At 45.4% G+C, this 17,104-nt stretch overlaps 1 protein-coding gene across 5 annotated transcripts in view; it reads right to left on the minus strand.

The window, feature by feature from the left end:
- The window catches only part of ZMIZ2 (zinc finger MIZ-type containing 2), a 45,398-nt gene that overhangs the window by 20,477 nt on the left and 7,817 nt on the right, over positions 1-17,104 (minus strand). For all 5 annotated transcript variants that reach the window (XM_088443336.1, XM_088443333.1, XM_088443335.1 and 2 more), the window contains exon 2: positions 95-167. In XM_088443336.1, coding sequence (XP_088299462.1) covers positions 95-144 — 50 coding nt within the window. In that variant the 5' untranslated portion in view covers positions 145-167. The remainder of the gene's footprint in view (positions 1-94; positions 168-17,104) is intronic.

Below are 17,104 nucleotides of genomic sequence, written 5' to 3' on the forward strand. Positions count from 1 at the left end.
AGCTGGTGCTGGCAAAGCCAATGACAATAATAAAAAAAAAAAACATAATGAATACAATGAAGCAGAATAGTTTCCACATTATGCAGGGTCTCACCTGTGTCCTGTGCCTGGATGGGATGGTTTCATGGGGTTCATTGAATTCATTTGCAGGCGACTCTTGTCAGTGGCTGCAGAGACAGATATGATACAGTCATCTCTTGTGCCTAGTCCCCCAGAGGCTTTGCTGCACCTTTATATAACCCTGCATGACCTATGGTTTTTCTTTTGAGAGAGAACTGTGCAGCATGTAATACAGATATTGCACTGCCGAGCGCTTTCCTACTGCAAGGGTTAACACTGCTCATCTGCACCCCAGCCTCCCCTCTGGTCACATGACCACGCATTCTGTACACAGGACGTGGAAGCTGGCACCATGCCCGCATCTGGCACTAGTTATACAGACACCCCTTCATTAACCCTCAGGCTGCCATGGACAGACCCTTGAGTGCCCAGCAGAATAGAAAATGTGTGGACATACAAGACGGACAGCCCCCTACAACGGTTTCTCCATCTTGACATTATACATATGAAAACCCTAATCTGTTATTTACTGCAGCAATGCTAACAAATTCTGCAATGCATACAGAGATTCATGCGTGCATATTTAAATATAACACAAATATAAAATGCATTTATTTACACACAAGGACTGAAGTGTAAGAAGTAAAAAGAAAACTAAAAGCCCATTTAAGAACGAACATAACAATTGTGGGGTTCCCAAGCCCCTGACAAGAGCTGTAGGTGACTGTGCGGGGTGTGTTCAGGAAGAGGGGGCACAGGACAGGGAGCGCACACAGAGAGACAGGAAGGAAACTAGCAGAGGAGGGGACGGAAAAGCTGTGTAGCGGGTGGGAGTAAGCACAGCACAACGAGCTGGGGGAGACAAGGCTACATCATGTGCAGGGACAGGTAGCCTGAGGCGGCAGGTGTCATACTCCCCGTCCAACACAGGTTCAACCTATAACCGTACACAAAATATTAGATATTACAGATGTGTCCACATACATCTATCCTCCGTACGCTACAAGTCGCGTTACACAACGCCTGAGCGCCGCGTGACTCGGTAGTGCTGAACGTCTTTTTCTGCTAATTTTTCAATTCAAATGTGTCTTATTCGCACAGCGATGAGAATAGGAAGCACTAGCAGCTTCTGCTAATTAAAATGATATGTTGCATCCCTATATTCTGTGTGTGGCTGTGTAACGTAGCATTTTGCATGCAGGTAGTGCCGCAGTGGGACACAAAATATAGGAATGCCGCATGTCATTTTAACGCGAATAAGACGCATTTGAAGGGAAAAAGTCTCAAGAAGAGACGCTCAGCGCTACCAATTCATTCCACGGCATGGTACGGCTAGAAGGGCTGTTTAACGTGCAAGGAGGCTAGATGTAGGTGGACACATGTACTAATATGTCAATTGTGGCAAAATCTAGGAACAGATAGAGGCCAAAAGAAACAGTCAGAAATATTTTAGATTTAAAAAAAAACAACAAAAAACACTAGTTTAGGGTGTACAAAGCCTACACAAAACGCAGGCAGCCATTTTGTTGGCTTACTAAATATACATTAGAAGGCAGCCAAGCACTTTGCACCTCATGCCTCAGTGAGGTTACTAGTGGAGGCGCTGCATAAAATGCTTGCCTCCGCCACATGTAGACGATGGGTATCACAAACTAGATGAAGTAAAAGATAGCACTAAATATTCACTGCTTTAAAAAAAAGGCAATGCCCAGTCATAACTAGGTTATATACCTTACAGTGTACCATCAGTGATGGGACATACCCACTGTAATAATACAGCCAATATGGGACCATAGTAAAACTAAATAGACACAGACATCGCCATACCAGCCACCATTTTTAATTCAGTACACAATAAACAAACAAACAAAAAAAATTACTATTGCAATAAATTGCACAGAATCAATTCACTGATTACAAGGACTATTGTTTCAGAGAAGGGTTTTATATTGCGGTGTTCCAAATGGAAGCCAATATCAGGGAACCACAAAGAAAATTTAGCAGGATACAGGGCCTGTTTCTTTGCTGGCCTGGCCAGCAAAGAAACACAGCATTCGGGTTACCACAAGGCAAATATCCACACAGTTCTCACAGTAACCTTCTTGCTGCATACTCAATGCTGTCCCTGTGGACGACATATGCAGTAGTATAATATACGAATAGCGGATGAAACAGTTTATAGGAAGGAAACAGTCATGAGCACGCACTTTCCCCAGAATTAGTGACATCATGGAGGACCTTCCTGACCAATGTTCACGGGGATCTGGTTCCAGGAAGACTGGTTCATGCCATAACCTGCAGTTGGGCTCCAGCTACACCTTAGGGTGTTGTGTTTATTGTAATCAGTTATGTTTCCAAAATTCTCACATTTTATTATTTATATAGCTGGAAACGGCAGTTGTCATCTCTATAGTGTCTCTCCCTCAGCCCCACTTTTCTTAGGCTACATTACGACTAATTGGCAGACAAGAGTTATCTATAGCTTAGCTATTCTGAGCCAGGCTAATTGTGTGAATGGAGCAAGAAGTAGGCCATTATGAAGTGAGTGCAGTGCTACGCTGACAGAAATACACTCACTGAAGATCAATAAAACAGGGAAAACATGAGCTTAATTTTTGTTGTATAGATTATATGGTTTTTGCGCTTTTAAAAAGCATGCAGCATGCACTCACAAAGTCTCAATAGAGTGCCTAGAAGTGAGTGAAATAGTAACACCGGGGGGAATTGATGCTAGTTCGAAAACCATTTACAGGTCAACATCCCCTCTAGCCTCAATCACAAAGTTTTCGTTTCAGTTAGTACAAAACTTTAAAAGAAAAAAAGGCCAATAGGTTTTAGCGTTGGATGAAACACTTTCTTCAATGTCAGATCAGCTAGGTTTTATATCCCTTCAGAAGTTAATCATTACATGCCGACATATTTTTCTGGAAGACTGTCCTACATCCAGTCACCAGTCTGATCAATAACTAATCTGCACTGCCAGCAGGAACTAGGAAACAAGCTCTGCACCCTCCATAGATGTCTTGGATCAGGTGGTATGTCAGACTAGATAAGTAATACTCTGCATTAGGAGAAGATGTATCAAGCTTTGGAGAGCGATAAATTGGATAAATTGCCCAAAGCAATCAGTTTCTGTCATTTCACTTGATTAGCCTTTAAAACAACCATCTATCCGGATTAGTTTTGGTCACTTTGCTGATGCCGAGTGATCATGATGTTCCTTCTCAAAGATCGCAGAACATTACAGTAACACAGGGAATCCCACAGAGATGCGAAATGCGTCAAGAGAAAAAAGTTAATAAAAGCTGTATTGAATTAATTAGAAAAAATTGGTCATAACATATATTCATTCAGCAGAGAGTACAGCAATTAGAAAACTACTGGGAAATGTAGGAACAGACCACGTTGTGCATACACAGTTAAACGATACAGTTATTATTAGGGCAGCACAGACAGTGTAAAGGTTAGCGTTACTGCCTCACAGCGCTGAGGTCATGGGTTCGATTCCCACCACGGCCCTACCTGTGCTTGCGTGGGTTTCCTCCGAGTGTTCCGGTTTCCTCCCACACTCCAAAAATATACTGGTAGGTTAATTGGCTTCCAACACAGATTAACCCTAGTGTATGCGCATGTGATAGGGAATAGAGATTGTAAACTCCACTGATGTGAATGGCCAAATATTCTCTGTAAAGCGCTGTGGAATATGCGTGCGCTATATAAATAACTGGTAATAATAATAATTTGCACAGCACCAGCATACTCCAAAAGCGCTTTAAAGACGTGAACAAAAACACAGATAAAGTGGTAATGAAGGTGCAAGTGATTAAATCTATGGGACTATAGAAGATTGGTTAAAACATATTGGTTATGCCAGAAGCGATGGGAAATCGTGCTTAGTGGGATTAATATATGATCCGGTCACACAGTAATGGGGGACAGAAGGTTTTGTATGAGGAGCATGGAGGATGGTAACGGGGAACAAGGTGGTTCGGGAAGATGGTTATTTTGTTTATTTAGGAGGTATTTCCTGGGACTGTTTCAAGGATAGGGTAAAGCCTTGTTGTACGAGGGAGGTCATTTCTTAAGGTGGGTGCAGGTCAATGGGAACTGGTAATGCTGCAGGTGATGAGTGTGGAGGAGAGGGGCAGATCTGAGGCACAGCAGAGTTGGGAGATATTTATGCTGGTTTAGTATCGATAACAGGTTTTATATTTGATTCAATAAACTATATACAGCGCTTTTATGCTGGATACACCATGCAGGTACAAGCTGGCAGACTACCTAACCAGACTTTTACACCCACAATCCAATTTTAAAGCAGAACTAGTCAGAAGGGAGTTTCAATAGTCCACATAGGAGCCTATGAGGTTCACGCTCATGTGCCTACAATAAAATAAGAAAAGTGTATACTGCCCACCAAAAATAAATTATAATGGTGTACACCAATATCCTTTTGCAGATTTGGTACTTGCACTTCCTCACGTCTGGGAAGGTGGAAGTGGGCGGTTAAGGTGCGTGCAAGAGCAGACCAGGTGCAGTAAGGGCGTGTCTGCGTAACTGTGAACTGAAGCAGACGCACATAGAGATGCATATACAACCGTCAGCAGCTGTGTCACTTGTGGGTGCCTGGGGGATGGTGCACATGTACCCTGATGGCGTTCAGAGCTCAATAACCGCTTCTAATTGCTGAGTCACTACTGAAGCCAGTAGAGGTGGTCTTCACTGGTCAGGACTACTATAAGACTTTGTGGGGGAGATTAAATTGTTTTGGGAGCCACGGTAATTAATGGGCGCACAATGTAGCAATTCAATTGTTTTGGGCGCCCATAATTATCACGCTTGTCGATAGGGTTTAGCTGTGTCTAAAATTTCACTGCATCATCTGGTACACTGTATTTTTAGGGGGCGATTCAATTGTTTTGGGCGCCACGATAATTAATTGGTTTAGTTTTTTTGGGCGCCCATTAATTATTGCGCTCAATTTGAGAGAGGTCTATAACAGCGTATAGGCTTGATTAGCATAGTAGACGGGATGCATGAAGCATCGCACACGGGATGAGATTCATTCCGCCGCTCTACGCAAGCATAACGATCGCTACAAAGGGCCGCTCTCGGAAAGAAAGGCCCTTTGCGATTGAGGGACTTCCTGGTCTATGACCCAAAAGCCCCTCCAGCATCCTTCTGCGATCAGATCCCTCTTACAGCAATCTGCGTATAGAAGCCCATAGGCTTCTAGGGGTAACACCATCTGGAAGATGACGTTACCCACCACATCCAAGCTTCGCATCGCCTTCCGGGGTTAGGTGCATCAGGGTTTGACCGCATTTTTCACCTTGCTGCATCCCGCCCGCGTCTTGTGTACTGCCCTCCAGTGAGCTCCCCAGATAGTAAATGGGCTAACATGTTAAAGGGCATAGGGACCATGTCACACTTCACTAGGCACCTAAATCAGGATATGAAGTCACCAAAATAAATGCTATATACAATCAAATGAGTCAAGTAACAACATATACACTCAACTTGGGATTCTGAAATATACTGTACAAGATAACTGGATAACAGAGCCAGCATGGTTCTAGGAGCGACTGACCAGGTCTAAACACAAAACGACTATAGGACAGACACCAAGTTATACATTTGGTGAAAACATTTCACTAGAGATCTACACAGGAGTCTGGATGGTAATTTGGTATAGAAAAATAGACTGGAAAGTGAAATGGCAAATGAAGATTAATGTAATAAACACCTAATATGTTGTACTAATCATATTACTAACAAATTAAAAATGCAATTAGCAAAAACACATATGGAAAAAGACTGGAGAATTCCAGAGGTCAGGAAACTGAATAGCAGTCCGCGGTTCCAGGGGTACATCGAATATTGGGTTCATAAAAGGGGGATAAATTCACTCTGCGTCTGCACCAATGTCTGCATTACAACCACTGACAAATCCCACATTATGTGCACAAAGCTGAACCAGTACATTCGCCCATGTAGTTGTATGAATAGGTGGTGCTATTACATTGTTTGGCACCTCACTGTATGAAGCACATGGGAGTACTCATGTACCCCACTGCAGACGTTTCTTTACTTTGGGAAAAACATCCCTTCGAGATCACCTGATTAGTATCTAGAAATACATTTGAGATCAATACAAAGAGTGGTCTAACAAAATATTTGGACTAGGAAGTGGTCTTCACTGTAAAGGTGGTAGGGCTGTGGGGTTCCTACCTACCACATGTAATGATGCCAAAATCAAACGAAAAAAATGGATTGGATGGTGGTATGTATTGCTCGGGTAACTAATCAGGAAGTCTAGAAGAGCTGTTTTCCTACCAGTATAAGAGGAATACTATACATGAAAGGCGCACTATTGCGATGTAACTTCTCAGAGAGGTCAGAATTAATTACTAGGTTTTACCAGCATCAAGATCTTAGACAACGCCGCCGCTGGAGCACTCAGGTTTATATATATGACCTTGATGGATGAATCAATTAATCATTGTAAAATTAGTATTTGCCTACTTTTGAAAAACATAAAAGTTGGCTTAAGAACACCAACACAAAAAAGGTACATAATCATAGAAGACAGGGTTAATAAGTATTGTAGTATGTACGGTTGGCATTTCGACACAAATCCTCCTCACGATGCTTCTCCCCCCACCAGCCTCCTCCTCCTGCCGTCACATCCCTGGAACATTGGGTTCTGTCTTGTTCTCTCTCACCAGGATCTCTCTGTCCAACCCAAACACAAAAATGTATGACCCCCCCCTCCGTAAAAGCACAGTGCCCCTCCACTGCGCACAACCCCTCCCTGCACTTCACACATAGCAAACCTAAACCTTGCTAACGAGAATTCTGCAATCCGCACTGTGTTCTACTACGCTGTACCCAAACATCTCATTCCTGCACCCTATATATCCACCTCTATAACCAGCAGCATCCACACAGATACTGTTCTATGAGCAGGACAGCATCACAACAATGTGGCTACTGCTTTTTAAACAGCATCTCCCATTAATGTCCCACATACTCATTTCTTCCGCCACAGCATCTCCTACCTGACCCCACACCTTCATTCCTCCTGCAACAGCATCTCCTACCTGACCCCACACCTTCATTCCTCCTGCAACAGCATCTCACCCGCCACCCCACACCTTCATTCCTCCTGCAACAGCATCTCACCCGCCACCCCACACCTTCATTCCTCCTGCAACAGCATCTCACCCGCCACCCCACACCTTCATTCCTCCTGAAACAGCATCTCACCCTCCACCCCACACCTTCATTCCTCCTGCAACAGCATCTCACCCGCCACCCCACACCTTCATTCCTCCTGCAACAGCATCTCACCCGCCACCCCACACCTTCATTCCTCCTGCAACAGCATCTCACCCGCCACCCCACACCTTCATTCCTCCTGCAACAGCATCTCACCCGCCACCCCACACCTTCATTCCTCCTGCAACAGCATCTCACCCGCCACCCCACACCTTCATTCCTCCTGCAACAGCATCTCACCCGCCACCCCACACCTTCATTCCTCCTGCAACAGCATCTCACCCGCCACCCCACACCTTCATTCCTCCTGCAACAGCATCTCACCCGCCACCCCACACCTTCATTCCTCCTGCAACAGCATCTCACCCGCCACCCCACACCTTCATTCCTCCTGCAACAGCATCTCACCTGCGACCCCACACCTTCATTCCTCCTGCAACAGCATCTCACCCGCCACCCCACACCTTCATTCCTCCTGCAACAGCATCTCACCCGCCACCCCACACATTCATTCCTCCTGCAACAGCATCTCACCTGCGACCCCACACATTCATTCCTCCTGCAACAGCATCTCACCCGCGACCCCCACATTCATTCCTCCTGCAACAGCATCTCACCCGTGACCCCTACATTCATTCCTCCTGCAACAGCATCTCACCCGCGACCCCACACCTTCATTCCTCCTGCAATAGCATCTCACCCGCCACCCCACACCTTCATTCCTCCTGCAACAGCATCTCACCCGCGACCCCACACCTTCATTCCTCCTGCAACAGCATCTCATTCCATGACCCCATAGTCAATACTCCTGAAAAAGCATTTCATCTGTGACCCCCACATATTAATTTCTCCTGACACGGCATCTGATCCGCAACCCTATAGTCAATACTCCCTAAACAGCATCTCTTCCTCGACCCCACATATTAATTTTTCTCAGAGAAGCATCTCATCCCCGACCTCAAATGTATTTTTCCCGGAACAGCGCCACATCCGCAACCCTGCAGTCAATTCTACCAGAACAGAATCTCAACCGTCACCCCACATATAAACTTTAGCAACCCATTTCTTCCATGCCATCCACTCCCACCCTAAAAAAGCATGTGGGCTCATTCCTGCACCTCAGGAGTAATAATTCCACTTTGCAGAGAGCCCTTTTTCACCTAATCAGAGATATCTAGAAAAGTATAGCTTCTAGGATTTCTAATACAGCGATATGGGACCTAATCCACTTTACTGGCCACAACCAGCGGCCCTCTAACCTTCTAAGTGCTGCACACACCCTATGTATCCCGACCCTGACTTGCTGAATATCTAGTCATACAGTTAATGAAATCAGACAAATAGTCGTTTCTTCTCACAACATCCCATCTACTTATACAGTACTTACATGAGTTTGCAACAAACTGTGTAATGAAAGCTTTGCTGACCCTTCTCAGATTGCGAATATTCTGTCTGTGTAGTGTGTATGTATGTGTGAAGTGTTTGTAACACACTGCATCATCACACCCTCTGTAGTGTGACACAACCTGGTGAATGCACTGTCACATCCACTCATCAACACAGGCTGTGAAGTTCAGGTGACTCATGGACATATGACCCTCTCTGCCGTGTGTCAGCCTATACCTCTGTGACTCCTTACAGCAAACACAGAAACCCTGCATTCCTCATCCCGGAATGCACACAGACTAATAATCCTATGGAGGAGCAGAGAGATCAGCAAGTGTTATCCCCATGCAGAGGTTTATTTCCACCGCTCTATATTACGCAGATCAGTGCAGCCGCTACGTATTGTATATACAATTGTATTCAATGCACAGGCCTGAGCCTATATATCGTGGTGGACAAGGCGATGAAAAGTAATAAACACGCCTGGACAATAGAATTCTCTGAATGTGTAAATTCCCCTTGTAAAAGGCTCAACACCTATTTATGGTGCATTGAAATCATCATGCCTGTACCAGCGCAGGCTACAGGGGCCATGCACTATAAAGCCCAGACAGGTTCTGTAGCGTGCACGTTCTCACACACCTTTTCTGAATTCTTGTTATCCTCTATTTATAGAATGCAAACATCGAACGCGGTGCTATACAACCACATACGTTCACATCAATCCCTGCCAAAGTGGAGCTTACAATCTAGTTTCCTAGACAGTGGGGTCATTTAGTCAGATGACATCTTTGCCTACGAGCTTGTTTTTGGGATTGGGGAAAAAATAATAAAAATCGTAGGAACCCGCACAAATGCAGGAAGAACATAGGTAATCCCAAACGTCACCTACCCTCCACTAGCAAATATGCTCTGTATAGTGACTTACAAACCCTCTGCCTTCATTTTATTACTCTACGCTTCTCTGTTATCAGTCATACTTGTTATTAAAGAGACACACACACACACACGATACTTTGTTTTATACCAATTATTTAAATGGTTAAGACTTGCTAATGCTCTCCCAGCCCCCCCCCCGCCCTGTCCAACCTGCTGTGTGATGCTAATGCCGGAGGTTATGTGACTGTCGCACCTCCCCTGTACAGCCCTATCTGTGTCACACAGCAATGTAGGCAGATACTACAGGAGCAGGGAGGTGGGCCGGGGAGAATGATCGCTGGCTACTTCTACACGCAGACAGTCACATCATGGAGAGAAAGGAAATTATACAGAGAGAGAGGTTACACAATGGCGTGTGCAATGCAATTTTTGCATTTTTGGTTCAAACAGAAAAAAAGAAAGCAAGGAAAGACAATAATGTGTGTATTCATTCTGCATACAGTTTGCTCCTATAGAGATTAAAGGCCAATGTACTGCCACATGTCAGAAAGAAAAAAAGAGCCACCCCACACACTGGACTGCGACATAGATTAAAGCAGAGATGCAAATACAGTATCTGTGGCACCATTACTTCTTTTCATTTCTGTTTACATACAATTAACCTGCGGACAGGGGTTGGCATTGGCGCCTCAGTGTTTTAGCCATAGGTTTGATTCTGACCAATTGCACAATCTGTGTGGAGTTTGTATGTTCCTACACTGAGATGAGTAGAATGCGCTGGTGTACACTGCACAAGATGTCACTAGTAAATAGGCTGCATTCTCAGGTATCAATTCAGCCCATGAAATGGCTGCCTTCACCGTTGTCTAGACAACAGGTGTGCTTAAGCAAGAAGAGTCAGGTAATTGGGGCCACTAGCAGGTACTTATCCATTGGAATGTAACAATGACATTCCAATTTATTCTTCCCCTGGTGTCTTCACTATTTTGCACACTACCTGCAGCGTGTGAGTGAGAGACTAGCAGCACAGCTGTGACACCTACACTTGTTCTCTGAATAAAATGTGGTTTCCTTTTCCCTCTGACTACCCCCATGACACCAATCCTATTAGTACAGAGTGCTGCAAGCACCCCCCACCACGGACAGAGCAGGGTCTTTGTATACAACAAATACATATCAGTAGACGGTGCCACATGGATCATGGAAACTGCAATATTTTAGAACTATAAATCATTGATAAAGATGAAGTAAAAAGTAAATGAGGGGGGGGCGGGGTGTACCTCCAAACAGAGAACAGAAACGAATACACAAACAAACATCACCCACATGCAGCAGTCACCTACCAAGAACCCCCATACCAGTCATAAATGAGAACAACTTACATGCATGAAATAAGTACACTCCAATAGCCAATACATATGAGAAGTTAATATAAATAAGATGAAAACTATAACAGCAGAGATGAAGAAAATATAAAAAAAAAAAAAAAAATTACTTTTATCAAAGATAAAGGGGACAATTCAATTAAGCGCGAGGTGAATAGTGCTGGGAAGTTGGCTTCCGGAGCTATTAAATTCACCTCGCTGTTTAGTCCGACTATAACAACTAGGTCAGAGAATGGCCGTTCTCCTGGGTGTTTAGTCGTGAGAACAGGCATTCTCCAACTAAAGTGCCGGCCGTGAGGCTGTTTGGCAGCTTTAGCGCGGTGCTAACAGACGCACGGCCGGTACTTTAGTCAGATTTCTGCTTGCACCCTCAGCAGGTTGCAAGCAGAAATAGTTTAGTTGCGCTAACAGCGCGCTGAATTGAATAGCACCGAGAACTCCTTCCAAATGCTATTACCAGCTCGCTGAATTGAATTGCGTCAATAGATGACATACCAATGTGGGAATGCTGCCATCGTGTGCGTGTGTCTGGGATAAAATGTAAAAACTTCAGACACTAATACAGTGAACCAGATTATTCAGTAAACTGAACACGTTCTGTACATGGATGCTTCACTAGACCACTATAGGGGTCTATTTCTAAAGAACATTAAGTGGCTCACGATAATTATCACTATATAAATCGCATTGATGTGATATATATAGCATTCCCGCTAGGCTGTTTGAGGAGGGCGCTGCGCCCTGCCCTCCCTGCACTCACCGCGCTGCGCCCTACCCTCACCGCCTCTCTAAGACAGCCTGCGGGTGCAGTCTTCACCCACAGGTCGCAGTGTCCCGCGGGTGGGGAAATGTGCGGTGACCCGATTACCGCCGGTGAATAGACACTGGACGCATGCGCCCGGCATCTATTCTACATGAAAGCAGCGCTTGGGGGCTGCCTGGCCAGGCATGCCCCCTTTTCAATGACCACACCCCCTTTTTGGGTGCGCAATGCCAAAGCTAGAGAGAACGCTATATATGGTGATGTTTAGTAGCCATTCATGTAGGCTTACCTCTCCGGCCCCTCCGCGATCCCTGTACAGTGTGAGAAGACAGACATATCGTAAGCCTGATATGCCTGCTCCTCACTGCGCATGCACCTGAGAGCAGCAGGTCACGTATGGCATGCTGCAATGGACGCTGGGGAATGTGGGCGGAGCCAGTGCTGGGTGACGGACAGAGCAAGGAAGTATGCAGCTTCCCTGCTCGGTTCAGCTTGTGGTACAGATAGCGCTATCTCAGATGGCGAATCTGAACCGCAGAAGAGGAACAGAAGGCTGAGCTTTCCATTGCTTTATGAATCGCACTCCCCATACAAAAGTATGGTGATGCGATGCAGGCATGGAGCAGGGGTGCTGCTGGAGACTGAATAACCTTCTCCATGGTAACTTGCTCCATGAATTGCACGAAGTAGAGAAGAGCCCTGATTTCAGCTAAACAGGGCTCTTCTCTGCTTTATGCATAGTCACCATACCGTGCATACCCAAGTAATGAAGTGGTTGTGGGACCAATAATCACATAAAGACATAGGCTACAGCCATTGACCACCATAAATCACAAACAAAGAACGTGCGAAAAGGCAATAGGCTGTACTGGGACAATGGGCAGCTGTAGGTCACACGCTATATAGATTGCAGAATAGAGCAACTGGTACCCAGGCAGCAGTTCTACAACTGCAGCATTGGGTATTTCAAAATGGTAAAATGAAGGCCGCTAGCAAGATGAGAGCCTGCTTAAAGTGAGCTGTAATGGGAAACGTCCGAACACATTTACAGGTAGTGTGAGGTCACAAAGTATGCGTTCCGACACTTTCCAAGCCAGAACACTAGGGGGAAATGTATCAAGCCCTGGAGAGACAAAGTGGAGAAATTGCTAAAAAGCAACCAATCAGCTTCTGTTATTTATCTAGCGCAGTTTATGAAATGACAGAAGCTGATTGGCTGCTTGATGGGCAAGTACTCACACTTTCTCTCCAAGGTTTGATACATCTCCCTCTGGTGCTTCTAGCAAACTCTGGTCTATATCTCAGCAGTGTGTTCATTAGCTGAGTGTGTTAGAAGCACCAGAGCAAAGAGCGACACCCCAGGCAGGAAAGAGGAACTGCATGGGTTGTGACAGTGTTCATTCTAGCAAACTGCACCTATCACCTCAGTGGTGATGCCCCTTGATGCCGGATCATAAAGCAGAACCATGCGCTGCAACCACAATCAATTAAAACTATAGGCTATGGAAACCACAAGAAATTATAATTAAACCCATATACATCTATCTATATAAATATAATAAGAACATTGTGTGTTTGTTTCAAGTAGGCTCAAATGCTACTGAATCAATTTTCATATAAACTGCACTCCTAGAATTAACCTGCACTTTGTTTAATCTCGATCAGTCAAGTTAAAGCTGAGCAAAAACAAGAACAAAACTTATTGACATCAATGCTAGAGATAGATTTGGCACCATCCACGTGGCCGGTAAGGGGTGGGGGGGGTTTGAGAGGTGCTTTGGGCCTGTGTTCACTTGAATAGAATAGGCTACATAGCAGTCTGTGCACAGGGCGCACAGTGACATTGGTGTGAGTGGTGGGTGAATAGAATAGGTTACATAGCAGTCTGTGCACAGGGCGCACAGTGACATTGGTGTGAGTGGTGGGTGAATAGGATAGGCTACATAGCAGTCTGTGCACAGGACACACAGTGACATTGGTGTGAGTGGTGGGTGAATATAATAGGTTACATAGCAGTCTGTGCACAGGGCACACAGTGACATTGGTGTGAGTGGTGGGTGAATAGGATAGGCTACATAGCAGTCTGTACACAGGGCACACAGTGACATTGGTGTGAGTGGTGGGTGAATAGGATAGGCTACATAGCAGTCTGTGCACAGGACACACAGTGACATTGGTGTGAGTGGTGGGTGAATAGGATAGGTTACATAGCAGTCGGTGCACAGGGCACACAGTGACATTGGTGTGAGTGGTGGGTGAATAGGATAGGTTACATAGCAGTCTGTGCACAGGGCACACAGTGACATTGGTGTGAGTGGTGGGTGAATAGGATAGGTTACATAGCAGTCGGTGCACAGGGCACACAGTGACATTGGTGTGAGTGGTGGGTGAATAGGATAGGTTACATAGCAGTCTGTGCACAGGGCACACAGTGACACTGGTATGAGTGATAGCTGAAGGTGGTGCTGCCACCAGTCTATATAGCGCTACTGGTCATGTGGGCCACTCCCGCGATAGGGCTCCTATGCAAAGCAATACAAAGAACACCTCAAGTAAAAACAAATGTTGGCAGAAGCAATTTCATCATGGGCGAAGCCGCCGGCAACTGCTAGTGTTTTATATATTTACAAATGCATACATGTATTTTTGTTTAAAGGCAAACATTATCTCAATATTTGCACGAAACGTCTACCACTTTACAAGTTTTGCTTATTTAGCATGTGATGTGCCCATATAAAACTGCACAATGGTGTAAAGCATGGCCCCTATTTAACAATGAAGCATACCCCTTTAGTGTTCGCTAAAGGGGTTATGCCACCCTTTCTGGATTTAACAAAAAGAGGTAATATAAGATTACCAAGCATCGCTCGCGCCATATTTTGGACGACAGGAGCGATGCGCTCCTCATTGCCGGCAATGGGAGTCCCGGCAGTGCCTTTCCGGCTTCAGCGAAGTCTTCCAGGCACTGCCGGGGCCTCGCGTCATGCGCAGACGAACCACCGCGCAGGCGCATTACACTGGGCCCCATCGCTGGCAGCAGCCCGGCGGAGGACCTCGCAGAGGACGAAGACTTCGCAGGACCTCGTCGGAAGGGGTAAGTACCAGTGAATTTTTCGTTAGTAATACAAGGATACTAAATGAAAAATTCCGCCGGTATTTGCCTTCATTGTTAAATGAGGGCCCTGATCTTTAAAACTTTTACAGAATAAGCTGGCAAGCAATCTCATATTTAACAATGACAATTGTATAATTAATAAAATCGTTCTTTTAAAAATTATAAAAAAATAAATAATAAAAAAAAAAAACTACTGACAAAAGGGTGTAAATAAACTGAATTTGAAGGCTTATTTGCGTAGTCCTAATGTTCTTGTTTTTTTTAGCAAGAGATTTTATCATGGTTTATTATTATTCATTTACAAGGTGCCACAAGGGATCTATAGCGCAAAACATGGGGGTTCGGAAGGGGGAGTTCAATTCTCATTTCAGGGATGTACAGTAGCTCCCAGGTTATGCCCAGAGTTAGTCAATTGCTTATGCTGTAAACCCGCAACTAGCAGATTTGTGCTCACTACCTCCTGAGAGTAAACTAGTGCCTCGGGGCTAGCAACGGTGCTACCGCATGAGAACAGCATCGCAACCCGGCACTTAAACCAGGATATGCAGTTTACCGGGCACTAGTCACTGTAAGGTGCATCGCCTGGGTTAAGTACCGGACACAATGCAATTGAATAGCTCTGGGCACTTAACTGTACTGTTCCAGGACAGCACATTGCAAGTTTTTTTCTCATCCCATAGGAGGAACAAGGGAAAAACTTGCGATGTCTGCACTACTGTAACTGGCCAATATGCGCACAGCCCGGTATCATTGTGATGGGCGGCTGCATATTGTGCCAAACTGAATTCCCCCAAAAGAAATCGAAACACTAGTTTTAAAAGGCACATTTGATGGTTGGATGAAAGTACAGATAGCAAATACTACAATGAGCCTTTCAAAGCCCATAGTATCTACTAAATATAACAATTTTTGTAGAACAGTGTCATTTAAGATCTACAGTGGTTTGGATCATGATCAGCACCAGTGGCGGAACTCCCGGAGACAATGGAGTCATTTGCCGCCAGGCGTCAGCCCTGAAGGAGGCACCTGGCTCCATTGTCCTCGGAAGCAGCATGGAGAAGGAGCGCCGCTGATCGGCGCTCCACCTCCATTGGCGTAACTACGGAGGGTGCAGTCGCACCCCCTGCACCCTCCATTTGCCGGGCGCCCGGCTCCTATTCAAACCGCCGGCGGCAGCCGGAGGATGGAGCTCCCTCCGTCTTCCGGGTCCCGCAGTGTACTATGGGAGGGACGTCATAATGACGTCACTCCCATAGTGCCGAGGAGCGGACGCCGGGGATGGACGGCAGCAGCACTGGAGCGGGGATTGAGGTAGGGGTGTGTGTGTGTGTGTGTGTGTGTGTGTGTGTGTGTGTGTGTGTGTGTGTGTGTGTTGGGGGGCAACTACAGGGGGCTCACTACAGGGGGCACTGCACAGGGGGACCATTACTGGGGAGCACTACATAGGCGGGCACTACATAGGGGGGACCACTACTGGGGGCATTATATAAAAGGAACTGCATAAGGGGGGGCGGTGGCAGCTGGGGCTGGCATAGGTCATTTATCTTGCCTCCGGGCACCTGGGATGAAGTTACGCCACTGATCAGCACCCACATTATGTCCCTGTAGTCAAAAAAAATCATACGTGATTTAAAAGGGACTCTAAATATAGGTTATTTTCATTTCTAGTTGTGTTTCCCTTTTAAGGCCTGAAGAATGTGTTTTTGTGTGTGTCCCGTATTAAGCCAGATATGTGGCAATACTAAGCAGCAGCAAGTGTACAGCATTCCAACTCCCCTACACTAAGGACAGGTTATCTGGACAGGTGCTGAGTGGGAGGAGCCACATGACCTGTGCACTCTGTAATATATTCATGCAATGGGTTATAATTATATCAATTATAGCACAGTGTACACCGGATACTCTACCTGTAGTCAATATACAGTGCAATAATTCTCTCACTTCGCAGACAACTAAGATGATGGAGACTAGAAGGGAACTTAGAACACACTTCTAGACATTACAGGATGTAACAATAACATGTTGTCCACTGAAAACAGGGACCGTGTCACGTTGTTAGGACAGGAACAGAGTTATGCAGAAAACCACACAAGAGGGTAATAGCAGAAGAATAAAGATACTCCAACAGCACAGAGCAGTAATAGTATGCTCCTGTCACACGTATGAGGAAAGACTGGTCTGAACACCCACAAAGTTTATACACCCAACCTATTTACCTTCTGTTGCAAAGTGCGA

The sequence above is a fragment of the Taudactylus pleione genome, unplaced genomic scaffold (genome assembly GCF_031769625.1).
Source record: "Taudactylus pleione unplaced genomic scaffold, aTauple2 ptg000329l, whole genome shotgun sequence".
Taxonomy (NCBI): Eukaryota; Metazoa; Chordata; class Amphibia; order Anura; family Myobatrachidae; genus Taudactylus; species Taudactylus pleione.